A 13,691-nucleotide genomic window follows, 5' to 3' on the forward strand; every position below is an offset into this window, starting at 1 on the left:
TGCCCTGAATGTAGGGTGGGTCCTTTGAGGAATGTTTGTATTTCTTTTCTGTTCTGGGAGTTACAGCCTTGCATGTTGCGGGTTCCCTGAATGCCTCCTTCCCCTGAGCCAACACGCTGTCGAGCATTGGTAGGTACTGGCTCCTCGTTTGTGTGGGGAGCAATGTCTCTAGAAGGAAGTCTGCTTTCTGCTTCTCTTCGTCGAGCTTGAGTTTGAAAGCTACTGCGGCAGACTTTATCACCGATGTTGTAGGCCCCGATGTCGTTCGGCGGCGAGGGCCTCGAGGGATATGTGTCGACCGCCTCCTCTGGGCTGTCTGTGTCGACATCTAGGTAATCCACCTCCTGTAAGTCCGAGGGGGCCGACTCGGCGTCCGTCCTGCTGTCCTCTTCCTCCCCATAGTTGTAACTATAGTAGGGACTGTCGTCCTCTTCCTGGTCGTCGACCACCTCGACGTCCGGATCTTGTTCCTCGGCGACCTCGTCTTCCTCCTCGACCACCTCCACCACTGGTGGCTTGGTCTTGTGTGGAATCGTGAAGGTTTTCATCTTTGCGTCGAATTCTTTCTTCCGCTGCAAGGTGTTTTCCATTTCGGCCTCGAGGCGCCTTCTCTTTTTCTCCATCTCGGCTGCGTGTTCCGCGTCGGATGGTTCGGCCGCTCTTTTCGGCGGTTGGCTCGGCGCCGTGCTTTTCAGTGCCGGAGACGTCGAACCGGTTTTCGGGTCTCTGGTCGGCGTCGGTGCTTTAGGGTCCTTCTCCCTCGGCGTCGATCTATCCTTTTCGGGGACGATTTTCGACGACTTTTGCTGTTCAACAGCTCTCGGCGCCGGGGACTCCTTCTCAGAGGGTCCGCTGGGCCTGTGAGTAGTCGCGGGCGCCAGGTGTTTTGGCACCAGCGCTTTCGGGGCCTTGCCCTCGTTTTTTCGAGACTCAGTCTCTCGGGATCTTGGGGGCCGGAGAGTCTCCTACCTTATCAGAAGTCTTGGTGTAATCGGTCTCTACGACCGTGTAGCTGTCGTCTTCGGCGGCATCGTTGTCCTCTTCCTCGGAGGACATCCCCAGCTCGTGGAGGGATGGAGTCGGGGCCTTACCCTGCAGGTTGGCGTGCGCTACCCTCTGTCTCTCTCTCACACGGAGGGTCTTCGGGGTGAAGGCGGAGCAGGCGTTGCAGTCCTCGCTTCCGTGATTTACCGGTAGGCAAAGGTTGCAAACCGGGTGCTGGTCCTTCTGCGCGTACTTGTGGTGGCAGTTACGGCAGAACTTGAACGGCGTGTTGTCCATCATCGAGCGCTCAGGGCCTCCCTGTTCGCGTATTCGTCGGCGTTCGTCGAAGATCTCGATGAATTCTCCTTCTCCTTTGCTGGTTCTAGGTCGATGAAGTCTCCTGGAGTCTTCAGATGATTTTCCTTTCCAATTTCTGTATTTTCCTTCTTCTTTCTCCAAAAATGTCTGGAGCCCAAACGGTAACGATCCAGACCCGACAGTGGAAAAAAAGAATCTGAAGATGGCGCCCAAGAGTGGGAGCTTCCGCAGGAAGCATGCCGACGTCACCGGAAATGCACCCAAGGAGGTGTGACGCCGACGCCCACCTGGGCTACAAAAAAAAAAAAAGAAGGAGAGACTACGAATCCGGACCCAACCACAAGACAGCGGAATAATGCACAGCATAGTGAATCCAGAAAGATTCACGCTGCAAAACAGTGTTTTCGTTCTATTTAGCAAGATTAAGTAATCAAAAAATTTCTAATGGAAAACAAAACAATCAATTTAGTTCGAACAGTGACCCATGCATCAGACGTGAACCCAGCACAAATCAGCACAATCAAAACTGCTTTCAAATTTAGAAGCCACAGCTATCATTTTTTCCGACAATGTTAAAGGTAGAGCGGTAGGCAGTTGCTACAGCTCTATGGTACCGTATTGGATGCAAAAAATACATGGTCTTTTGACTGGTGGGGTTTGAGAAGTTAAAGAAGCCTGCATGCTTGAGCCACAGACGGCCCACTGTTCCCTGAAGACTATAACAGCACAGAGTGTATACACTTTAACTTCACTTGATTATATTAACTTTGTTTTTGTGGCATCAAAACTTAAAACTCAAGTAGTACATTTATAGAGAATACATGTTCCTCCTCCAAGGATGGGGATGAAACATATTGCTTCAAAGAATAATTACTTGTCAGAATAGACTATGTTAAAGCTCTGTGGTCTATCTAGGCACTTACAGCCTTTTTTCTTCTTTTTCTTTTTCTTCTTTTTCCCAGCTGCTCCATCGCCGTCTACTTCGCCCTCTAGTAAAATAGACATGATGAAGTTAGAAAAAACACACAACTAAAAAAGGTTTCTAAATAATAAATACCTTATTTGATTTATTTACATTTCAAAATACATCTGTAAATCTGCTTTGTTCCAGAGTTCACAGGCTCAACACAATGCAGCCTTATACAGTTTAATTTCAGAGTACCAAACAATAAAGAAATATCAACCATTAGACCCACCAACCAAATACTCACTAGCACCCTATCGTTGATTCTATATCAACGAGTCATCTTAACAAGATTGTCACTCTTAAATGGCTATTTTCATAAGGCACTGAAGTACTTTTGGAGCTCTGGTACTTTTCACCAGCTACAATGAAGCATTTATAAAAAAAAAGCATAGGCAAAGCCAATAGGCCTTGCCTGTGAGAGAGAGCTACTGGCTTTGCCAATGTCTTTTAACCAAGTTCAACACCAGCCTGACTGCTGATCAGCAGGGCTAAAAGTTAGTGGAGTGGCACATAGTGGCGTTAAGTAGTGTCGCCAGGAGGCGCAGTGGAGTGTCATCAGAGGGGAACAGAGAGAGTAGATAAGGTGCACAGTGGCACACAGTAGAGTGGGGTACAGTGGCACAGAGTAGAGTGGGGTACAGTGGCACAGAGTAGAGTGAAGTACAGTGGCACAGAGAGGAGCAGTGTTGTGGAGTAGTGTTTTGTGAGTAGAGTGGCGCAGAGCAGAGTGGTGCATAGCATAGTAATCAATGCGTAAAGCATGAACATATACCCCCTGAACATATCACCCCTTAAGGTTTCAAGGTGTTGGGTGCCGTCGGGGAAATTAACTGAGCTATTGCCTAGAGTCACATGGTGCTGAGCTGAGCTGCTGCCAGGGATCGAACCGTGAGCCCTGTGCTCTGGAGTCGGCTGGTCTGGCTGCTGCACCACACCTCTCCCCGATAGAGCAGAGTGGGGTAGAGCAAAGTGGGGCAGAGCAGAGTAGCGCAGCACGGCATAGAGCATAGTAATAATAATAATCAATATGTATGAAGTGTGAACATTTCACCTCTTCAGGTTTCAAGGCACTGGGTGCCATCGAGAAGATCAAGTCAGTTATTGCCCAGAGTCACATGGTGCTGAACTGCAGCCAAGGAATCGAACTGTGAGCCCTGTGCTCTGGGGTCAGCTGTCCTGGACGCTTTGCCACACCTCTCCCAGATAGAGCAGAGTGGCCCAGAGCAGGCCGGCGTCCAAGAGAGCAGAGTGGCCCAGAGCAGGCCGGCGTCCAAGAGAGCAGAGTGGCCCAGAGCAGGCCGGCGTCCAAGAGAGCAGAGTGGCCCAGAGCAGGCCGGCGTCCGAGAGAGCAGAGTGGCCCAGAGCAGGCCGGCGTCCGAGAGAGCAGAGTGGCCCAGAGCAGGCCGGCGTCCGAGAGAGCAGAGTGGCCCAGAGCAGGCCGGCGTCCGAGAGAGCAGAGTGGCCCGGACCAGGCCGGCGTCCGAGAGAGCAGAGTGGCCCGGACCAGGCCGGCGTCCGAGAGAGCAGAGCGGAGCGGACCAGGCCGGCGTCCGAGAGAGCAGAGCGGAGCGGACCAGGCCGGCGTCCGAGAGAGCAGAGCGGAGCGGACCAGGCCGGCGTCCGAGAGAGCAGAGCGGAGCGGACCAGGCCGGCGTCCGAGAGAGCAGAGCGGAGCGGACCAGGCCGGCGTCCGAGAGAGCAGAGCGGAGCGGACCAGGCCGGCGTCCGAGAGAGCAGAGCGGAGCGGACCAGGCCGGCGTCCGAGAGAGCAGAGCGGAGCGGACCAGGCCGGCGTCCGAGAGAGCAGAGCGGAGCGGACCAGGCCGGCGTCCGAGAGCGGAGCGGACCAGGCCGGCGTCCGAGAGCGGAGCGGACCAGGCCGGCGTCCGAGAGCGGAGCGGACCAGGCCGGCGTCCGAGAGCGGAGCGGACCAGGCCGGCGTCCGAGAGCGGAGCGGACCAGGCCGGCGTCCGAGAGCGGAGCGGACCAGGCCGGCGTCCGAGAGCGGAGCGGACCAGGCCGGCGTCCGAGAGCGGAGCGGACCAGGCCGGCGTCCGAGAGCGGAGCGGACCAGGCCGGCGTCCGAGAGCGGAGCGGACCAGGCCGGCGTCCGAGAGCGGAGCGGACCAGGCCGGCGTCCGAGAGCGGAGCGGACCAGGCCGGCGTCCGAGAGCGGAGCGGACCAGGCCGGCGTCCGAGAGCGGAGCGGACCAGGCCGGCGTCCGAGAGCGGAGCGGACCAGGCCGGCGTCCGAGAGCGGAGCGGACCAGGCCGGCGTCCGAGAGCGGAGCGGACCAGGCCGGCGTCCGAGAGCGGAGCGGACCAGGCCGGCGTCCGAGAGCGGAGCGGACCAGGCCGGCGTCCGAGAGCGGAGCGGACCAGGCCGGCGTCCGAGAGCGGAGCGGACCAGGCCGGCGTGAGGGAGCGGAGCGGACCAGGCCGGCGTCCGAGGGAGCGGAGCGGACCAGGCCGGCGTCCGAGGGAGCGGAGCAGACCAGGCCGGCGTCCGAGGGAGCGGAGCAGACCAGGCCGGCGTCCAAGGGAGCGGAGCAGACCAGGCCGGCGTCCAGGGGAGCGGAGCGGAGCGGACCAGGCCGGCGTCCAGGGGAGCGGAGCGGAGCGGACCAGGCCGGCGTCCAGGGGAGCGGAGCGGAGCGGACCAGGCCGGCGTCCAGGGGAGCGGAGCGGAGCGGACCAGGCCGGCGTCCAGGGGAGCGGAGCGGAGCGGACCAGGCCGGCGTCCAGGGGAGCGGAGCGGAGCGGACCAGGCCGGCGTCCAGGGGAGCGGAGCGGAGCGGACCAGGCCGGCGTCCAGGGGAGCGGAGCGGAGCGGACCAGGCCGGCGTCCAGGGGAGCGGAGCGGAGCGGACCAGGCCGGCGTCCAGGGGAGCGGAGCGGAGCGGACCAGGCCGGCGTCCAGGGGAGCGGAGCGGAGCGGACCAGGCCGGCGTCCAGGGGAGCGGAGCGGAGCGGACCAGGCCGGCGTCCAGGGGAGCGGAGCGGAGCGGACCAGGCCGGCGTCCAGGGGAGCGGAGCGGAGCGGACCAGGCCGGCGTCCAGGGGAGCGGAGCGGAGCGGACCAGGCCGGCGTCCAGGGGAGCGGAGCGGAGCGGACCAGGCCGGCGTCCAGGGGAGCGGAGCGGAGCGGACCAGGCCGGCGTCCAGGGGAGCGGAGCGGAGCGGACCAGGCCGGCGTCCAGGGGAGCGGAGCGGAGCGGACCAGGCCGGCGTCCAGGGGAGCGGAGCGGAGCGGAGCGGAGCGGACCAGGCCGGCGTCCAGGGGAGCGGAGCGGAGCGGAGCGGAGCGGACCAGGCCGGCGTCCAGGGGAGCGGAGCGGAGCGGACCAGGCCGGCGTCCAGGGGAGCGGAGCGGAGCGGACCAGGCCGGCGTCCAGGGGAGCGGAGCGGAGCGGACCAGGCCGGCGTCCAGGGGAGCGGAGCGGAGCGGACCAGGCCGGCGTCCAGGGGAGCGGAGCGGAGCGGACCAGGCCGGCGTCCAGGGGAGCGGAGCGGAGCGGACCAGGCCGGCGTCCAGGGGAGCGGAGCGGACCAGGCCGGCGTCCAGGGGAGCGGAGCGGACCAGGCCGGCGTCCAGGGGAGCGGAGCGGAGCGGACCAGGCCGGCGTCCAGGGGAGCGGACCAGGCCGGCGTCCAGGGGAGCGGAGCGGACCAGGCCGGCGTCCAGGGGGGCAGAGCGGGGCGGACCAGGCCGGCGTCCATGGGAGCGGAGCACAGCGGACCAGGCCGGCGTCCATGGGAGCGGAGCACAGCGGACCAGGCCGGCGTCCATGGGAGCGGAGCACAGCGGACCAAGCCGGCGTCCATGGGAGCGGAGCACAGCGGACCAGGCCGGCGTCCATGGGAGCGGAGCACAGCGGACCAGGCCGGCGTCCAGGGGAGCGGAGCAGAGCGGACCAGGCCGGCGTCCAGGGGAGCGGAGCGGAGCAGAGCGGACCGGACCAGGCCGGCGTCCAGGGGAGCGGAGCGGACCGGACCAGGCCGGCATCCAGGGGAGCGGAGCGGACCAGGCCGGCGTCCAGGGGAGCGGAGCAGAGCGGACCAGGCCGGCGTCCAGGGGAGCGGAGCAGAGCGGACCAGGCCGGCGTCCAGGGGAGCGGAGCAGAGCGGACCAGGCCGGCGTCCAGGGGAGCGGAGCAGAGCGGACCAGGCCGGCGTCCAGGGGAGCGGAGCAGAGCGGACCAGGCCGGCGTCCAGGGGAGCGGAGCGGAGCGGACCAGGCCGGCGTCCAGGGGAGCGGAGCAGAGCGGACCAGGCCGGCGTCCAGGGGAGCGGAGCAGAGCGGACCAGGCCGGCGTCCAGGGGAGCGGAGCAGAGCGGACCAGGCCGGCGTCCAGGGGAGCGGAGCAGAGCGGACCAGGCCGGCGTCCAGGGGAGCGGAGCGGACCAGGCCGGCGTCCAGGGGAGCGGAGCAGAGCGGAGCGGACCAGGCCGGCGTCCAGGGGAGCGGAGCGGACCGGACCAGGCCGGCATCCAGGGGAGCGGAGCGGACCAGGCCGGCGTCCAGGGGAGCGGAGCAGAGCGGACCAGGCCGGCGTCCAGGGGAGCGGAGCAGACCGGACCAGGCCGGCGTCCAGGGGAGCGGAGCAGAGCGGACCAGGCCGGCGTCCAGGGGAGCGGAGCAGAGCGGACCAGGCCGGCGTCCATGGGAGCGGAGCAGAGCGGACCAGGCCGGCGTCCATGGGAGCGGAGCACAGCGGACCAGGCCGGCGTCCATGGGAGCGGAGCACAGCGGACCAGGCCGGCGTCCATGGGAGCGGAGCACAGCGGACCAGGCCGGCGGAGCAGAGCGGACCAGGCCGGCGTCCAGGGGAGCGGAGCAGAGCGGACCAGGCCGGCGTCCAGGGGAGCGGAGCGGACCAGGCCGGCGTCCAGGGGAGCGGAGCAGAGCGGAGCGGACCAGGCCGGCGTCCAGGGGAGCGGAGCGGACCGGACCAGGCCGGCATCCAGGGGAGCGGAGCGGACCAGGCCGGCGTCCAGGGGAGCGGAGCAGAGCGGACCAGGCCGGCGTCCAGGGGAGCGGAGCAGAGCGGACCAGGCCGGCGTCCAGGGGAGCGGAGCAGAGCGGACCAGGCCGGCGTCCAGGGGAGCGGAGCAGAGCGGACCAGGCCGGCGTCCAGGGGAGCAGAGCAGAGCGGACCAGGCCGGCGTCCAGGGGAGCAGAGCAGAGCGGACCAGGCCGGCGTCCAGGGGAGCAGAGCAGAGCGGAGCGGACCAGGCCGGCGTCCAGGGGAGCAGAGCAGAGCGGAGCGGACCAGGCCGGCGTCCAGGGGAGCAGAGCAGAGCGGAGCGGACCAGGCCGGCGTCCAGGGGAGCAGAGCAGAGCGGGCCAGGCCGGCGTCCAGGGGAGCAGAGCGGACCAGGCCGGCGTCCAGGGGAGCAGAGCAGAGCGGACCAGGCCGGCGTCCAGGGGAGCAGAGCAGAGCGGGCCAGGCCGGCGTCCAGGGGAGCAGAGCAGAGCGGGCCAGGCCGGCGTCCAGGGGAGCAGAGCAGAGCGGGCCAGGCCGGCGTCCAGGGGAGCAGAGCAGAGCGGGCCAGGCCGGCGTCCAGGGGAGCAGAGCAGAGCGGACCAGGCCGGCGTCCAGGGGAGCAGAGCAGAGCGGACCAGGCCGGCGTCCAGGGGAGCAGAGCAGAGCGGACCAGGCCGGCGTCCAGGGGAGCAGAGCAGAGCGGAGCGGACCAGGCCGGCGTCCAGGGGAGCAGAGCAGTGCGGGCCAGGCCGGCGTCCAGGGGAGCAGAGCGGGCCAGTTTGGCGTCCAGGGGAGCGGAGCAGAGCGGGCCAGGCCGGCGTCCAGGGGAGCGGAGCAGAGCGGGCCAGGCCGGCGTCCAGGGGAGCGGAGCAGAGCGGGCCAGGCCGGCGTCCAGGGGAGCGGAGCAGAGCGGGCCAGGCCGGCGTCCAGGGGAGCGGAGCAGAGCGGGCCAGGCCGGCGTCCAGGGGAGCGGAGCAGAGCGGGCCAGGCCGGCGTCCAGGGGAGCGGAGCAGAGCGGGCCAGGCCGGCGTCCAGGGGAGCGGAGCAGAGCGGGCCAGGCCGGCGTCCAGGGGAGGGGAGCAGAGCGGGCCAGGCCGGCGTCCAGGGGAGGGGAGCGGAGCGGGCCAGGCCGGCGTCCAGGGGAGGGGAGCGGAGCGGACCAGGCCGGCGTCCAGGGGAGCGGAGCGGAGCGGACCAGGCCGGCGTCCAGGGGAGGGGAGCGGAGCGGACCAGGCCGGCGTCCAGGGGAGGGGAGCGGAGCGGACCAGGCCGGCGTCCAGGGGAGCGGAGCGGAGCGGACCAGGCCGGCGTCCAGGGGAGCGGAGCGGACCAGGCCGGCGTCCAGGGGAGCGGAGCGGACCAGGCCGGCGTCCAGGGGAGCGGAGCGGACCAGGCCGGCGTCCAGGGGAGCGGAGCGGACCAGGCCGGCGTCCAGGGGAGCGGAGCGGAGCGGACCAGGCCGGCGTCCAGGGGAGCGGAGCGGAGCGGACCAGGCCGGCGTCCAGGGGAGCGGAGCGGAGCGGACCAGGCCGGCGTCCAGGGGAGCGGAGCGGAGCGGACCAGGCCGGCGTCCAGGGGAGCGGAGCGGAGCGGACCAGGCCGGTGTCCAGGGGAGCGGAGCGGACCAGGCCGGCGTCCAGGGGAGCGGAGCGGACCAGGCCGGCGTCCAGGGGAGCGGAGCGGACCAGGCCGGCGTCCAGGGGAGCGGAGCGGACCAGGCCGGCGTCCAGGGGAGCGGAGCGGACCAGGCCGGCGTCCAGGGGAGCGGAGCGGACCAGGCCGGCGTCCAGGGGAGCGGAGCGAACCAGGCCGGCGTCCAGGGGAGCGGAGCGGACCAGGCCGGCGTCCAGGGGAGCGGAGCGGACCAGGCCGGCGTCCAGGGGAGCGGAGCGGACCAGGCCGGCGTCCAGGGGAGCGGAGCGGACCAGGCCGGCGTCCAGGGGGGCAGAGCGGAGCGGACCAGGCCGGCGTCCAGGGGGGCAGAGCGGAGCGGACCAGGCCGGCGTCCAGGGGAGCAGAGCGGAGCGGACCAGGCCGGCGTCCAGGGGAGCAGAGCGGAGCGGACCAGGCCGGCGTCCAGGGGAGCGGAGCACAGCGGACCAGGCCGGCGTCCAGGGGAGCGGAGCAGAGCGGACCAGGCCGGCGTCCAGGGGAGCGGAGCAGAGCGGACCAGGCCGGCGTCCAGGGGAGCGGAGCAGAGCGGACCAGGCCGGCGTCCAGGGGAGCGGAGCAGAGCGGACCAGGCCGGCGTCCAGGGGAGCGGAGCGGACCAGAGCGGAGCGGACCAGGCCGGCGTCCAGGGGAGCGGAGCGGAGCAGAGCGGAGCGGACCAGGCCGGCGTCCAGGGGAGCGGAGCGGAGCGGACCAGGCCGGCGTCCAGGGGAGCGGAGCGGAGCGGACCAGGCCGGCGTCCAGGGGAGCGGAGCGGAGCGGACCAGGCCGGCGTCCAGGGGAGCGGACCAGGCCGGCGTCCAGGGGAGCGGAGCGGAGCGGACCAGGCCGGCGTCCAGGGGAGGGGAGCGGAGCGGACCAGGCCGGCGTCCAGGGGAGCGGAGCGGACCAGGCCGGCGTCCAGGGGAGCGGAGCGGACCAGGCCGGCGTCCAGGGGAGCGGAGCGGACCAGGCCGGCGTCCAGGGGAGCGGAGCGGAGCGGACCAGGCCGGCATCCAGGGGAGCGGAGCGGACCAGGCCGGCGTCCAGGGGAGCGGAGCGGACCGGACCAGGCCGGCATCCAGGGGAGCGGAGCGGACCAGGCCGGCGTCCAGGGGAGCGGAGCAGAGCGGACCAGGCCGGCGTCCAGGGGAGCGGAGCAGAGCGGACCAGGCCGGCGTCCAGGGGAGCGGAGCAGAGCGGACCAGGCCAGCGTCCAGGGGAGCGGAGCAGAGCGGACCAGGCCGGCGTCCAGGGGAGCAGAGCAGAGCGGAGCGGACCAGGCCGGCGTCCAGGGGAGCAGAGCAGAGCGGAGCGGACCAGGCCGGCGTCCAGGGGAGCCGAGCAGAGCGGAGCGGACCAGGCCGGCGTCCAGGGGAGCAGAGCAGAGCGGAGCGGACCAGGCCGGCGTCCAGGGGAGCAGAGCAGAGCGGAGCAGACCAGGCCGGCGTCCAGGGGAGCAGAGCAGAGCGGGCCAGGCCGGCGTCCAGGGGAGCAGAGCGGGCCAGGTTGGCGTCCAGGGGAGCAGAGCAGAGCGGGCCAGGCCGGCGTCCAGGGGAGCAGAGCAGAGCGGACCAGGCCGGCGTCCAGGGGAGCAGAGCAGAGCGGACCAGGCCGGCGTCCAGGGGAGGGGAGCAGAGCGGACCAGGCCGGCGTCCAGGGGAGGGGAGCAGAGCGGACCAGGCCGGCGTCCAGGGGAGGGGAGCAGGCCGGCGTCCAGGGGGGCAGAGCGGAGCGGACCAGGCCGGCGTCCAGGGGGGCAGAGCGGAGCGGACCAGGCCGGCGTCCAGGGGAGGGGAGCAGAGCGGACCAGGCCGGCGTCCAGGGGAGGGGAGCAGGCCGGCGTCCAGGGGGGCAGAGCGGAGCGGACCAGGCCGGCGTCCAGGGGGGCAGAGCGGAGCGGACCAGGCCGGCGTCCAGGGGAGCGGAGCGGAGCAGAGCGGAGCGGACCAGGCCGGCGTCCAGGGGAGCGGAGCGGACCGGACCAGGCCGGCATCCAGGGGAGCGGAGCGGACCAGGCCGGCGTCCAGGGGAGCGGAGCGGACCGGACCAGGCCGGCATCCAGGGGAGCGGAGCGGACCAGGCCGGCGTCCAGGGGAGCGGAGCAGAGCGGACCAGGCCGGCGTCCAGGGGAGCGGAGCAGAGCGGACCAGGCCGGCGTCCAGGGGAGCGGAGCAGAGCGGACCAGGCCAGCGTCCAGGGGAGCGGAGCAGAGCGGACCAGGCCGGCGTCCAGGGGAGCAGAGCAGAGCGGAGCGGACCAGGCCGGCGTCCAGGGGAGCAGAGCAGAGCGGAGCGGACCAGGCCGGCGTCCAGGGGAGCCGAGCAGAGCGGAGCGGACCAGGCCGGCGTCCAGGGGAGCAGAGCAGAGCGGAGCGGACCAGGCCGGCGTCCAGGGGAGCAGAGCAGAGCGGAGCAGACCAGGCCGGCGTCCAGGGGAGCAGAGCAGAGCGGGCCAGGCCGGCGTCCAGGGGAGCAGAGCGGGCCAGGTTGGCGTCCAGGGGAGCAGAGCAGAGCGGGCCAGGCCGGCGTCCAGGGGAGCAGAGCAGAGCGGACCAGGCCGGCGTCCAGGGGAGCAGAGCAGAGCGGACCAGGCCGGCGTCCAGGGGAGGGGAGCAGAGCGGACCAGGCCGGCGTCCAGGGGAGGGGAGCAGAGCGGACCAGGCCGGCGTCCAGGGGAGGGGAGCAGGCCGGCGTCCAGGGGGGCAGAGCGGAGCGGACCAGGCCGGCGTCCAGGGGGGCAGAGCGGAGCGGACCAGGCCGGCGTCCAGGGGGGCAGAGCGGAGCGGACCAGGCCGGCGTCCAGGGGGGCAGAGCGGAGCGGACCAGGCCGGCGTCCAGGGGGGCAGAGCGGAGCGGACCAGGCCGGCGTCCAGGGGGGCAGAGCGGAGCGGACCAGGCCGGCGTCCAGGGGGGCAGAGCGGAGCGGACCAGGCCGGCGTCCAGGGGGGCAGAGCGGAGCGGACCAGGCCGGCGTCCAGGGGGGCAGAGCGGAGCGGACCAGGCCGGCGTCCAGGGGAGCGGAGCAGAGCGGACCAGGCCGGCGTCCAGGGGAGCGGAGCGGACCAGGCCGGCGTCCAGGGGAGCGGACCAGGCCGGCGTCCAGGGGAGCGGAGCGGACCGGACCAGGCCGGCATCCAGGGGAGCGGAGCAGACCAGGCCGGCGTCCAGGGGAGCGGAGCAGAGCGGACCAGGCCGGCGTCCAGGGGAGCGGAGCAGAGCGGACCAGGCCGGCGTCCAGGGGAGCAGAGCAGAGCGGACCAGGCCGGCGTCCAGGGGAGCAGAGCAGAGCGGAGCGGACCAGGCCGGCGTCCAGGGGAGCAGAGCAGAGCGGAGCGGACCAGGCCGGCGTCCAGGGGAGCAGAGCAGAGCGGGCCAGGCCGGCGTCCAGGGGAGCAGAGCGGGCCAGGTTGGCGTCCAGGGGAGCAGAGCAGAGCGGGCCAGGCCGGCATCCAGGGGAGCGGAGCAGAGCGGGCCAGGCCGGCGTCCAGGGGAGGGGAGCAGAGCGGACCAGGCCGGCGTCCAGGGGAGGGGAGCAGAGCGGACCAGGCCGGCGTCCAGGGGAGGGGAGCAGAGCGGACCAGGCCGGCGTCCAGGGGAGGGGAGCAGAGCGGACCAGGCCGGCGTCCAGGGGAGGGGAGCAGAGCGGACCAGGCCGGCGTCCAGGGGAGGGGAGCAGAGCGGACCAGGCCGGCGTCCAGGGGAGGGGAGCAGAGCGGACCAGGCCGGCATCCAGGGGAGGGGAGCAGAGCGGACCAGGCCGGCGTCCAGGGGAGGGGAGCAGAGCGGACCAGGCCGGCGTCCAGGGGAGGGGAGCAGAGCGGACCAGGCCGGCGTCCAGGGGAGGGGAGCAGAGCGGACCAGGCTGGCGTCCAGGGGAGCGGAGCAGAGCGGACCAGGCCGTCGTCCAGGGGAGCGGACCAGGCCAGCATCCAGGGGAGCAGAGCGGACCAAGCCGGAGTCCAGGGGAGATGAGCGGACCAACCGGCGTCCAGGGGAGCAGAGCGGAGCGGACCACGCCGGCGTCCAGGGGGGCAGAGCGGAGCGGACCAGGCCGGCGTCCAGGGGGGCAGAGCAGAGCGGACCAGGCCGGCGTCCAGGGGAGCAGAGCAGAGCGGACCAGGCCGGCGTCCAGGGGAGCGGAGCAGAGCGGACCAGGCCGTCGTCCAGGGGAGCGGACCAGGCCAGCATCCAGGGGAGCAGAGCGGACCAAGCCGGAGTCCAGGGGAGATGAGCGGACCAACCGGCGTCCAGGGGAGCAGAGCGGAGCGGACCACGCCGGCGTCCAGGGGGGCAGAGCGGAGCGGACCAGGCCGGCGTTCAGGGGGGCAGAGCAGAGCGGACCAGGCCGGCGTCCAGGGGAGCAGAGCAGAGCGGACCAGGCCGGCGTCCAGGGGAGCAAAGCGGACCAGGCCGGCGTCCAGGGGAGCAAAGCGGACCAGGCCGGCGTCCAGGGGAGCAAAGCGGACCAGGCCGGCGTCCAGGGGAGCAAAGCGGACCAGGCCGGCGTCCAGGGGAGCAAAGCGGACCAGGCCGGCGTCCAGGGGAGCAAAGCGGACCAGGCCGGCGTCCAGGGGAGCAAAGCGGACCAGGCCGGCGTCCAGGGGAGCAGAGCGGACCAGGCCGGCGTCCAGGGGAGCAGAGCGGACCAGGCCGGCGTCCAGGGGAGCAGAGCGGACCAGGCCGGCGTCCAGGGGAGCAGAGCGGACTAGGCCGGCGTCCAGGGGAGCAGAGCGGACCAGGCCGGCGTCCAGGGGAGCAGAGCGGACCAGGCCGGCGTCCAGG

The 13,691-nt window shown here is 70.2% G+C and overlaps 1 protein-coding gene across 1 annotated transcript in view; it reads right to left on the bottom strand.

Moving 5' to 3' along the window:
* The window catches only part of METAP2 (methionyl aminopeptidase 2), a 163,848-nt gene that overhangs the window by 109,142 nt on the left and 41,015 nt on the right, over window positions 1–13,691 (bottom strand). The window contains exon 3 of the mRNA XM_078675913.1: window positions 2,226–2,291. Within this exon, the coding sequence (XP_078532039.1) occupies window positions 2,226–2,291 (66 nt within the window). The remainder of the gene's footprint in view (window positions 1–2,225; window positions 2,292–13,691) is intronic.

Source organism: Lissotriton helveticus, chromosome 1_1 (assembly GCF_964261635.1).
Source record: "Lissotriton helveticus chromosome 1_1, aLisHel1.1, whole genome shotgun sequence".
NCBI classification, from domain to species: domain Eukaryota; kingdom Metazoa; phylum Chordata; class Amphibia; order Caudata; family Salamandridae; genus Lissotriton; species Lissotriton helveticus.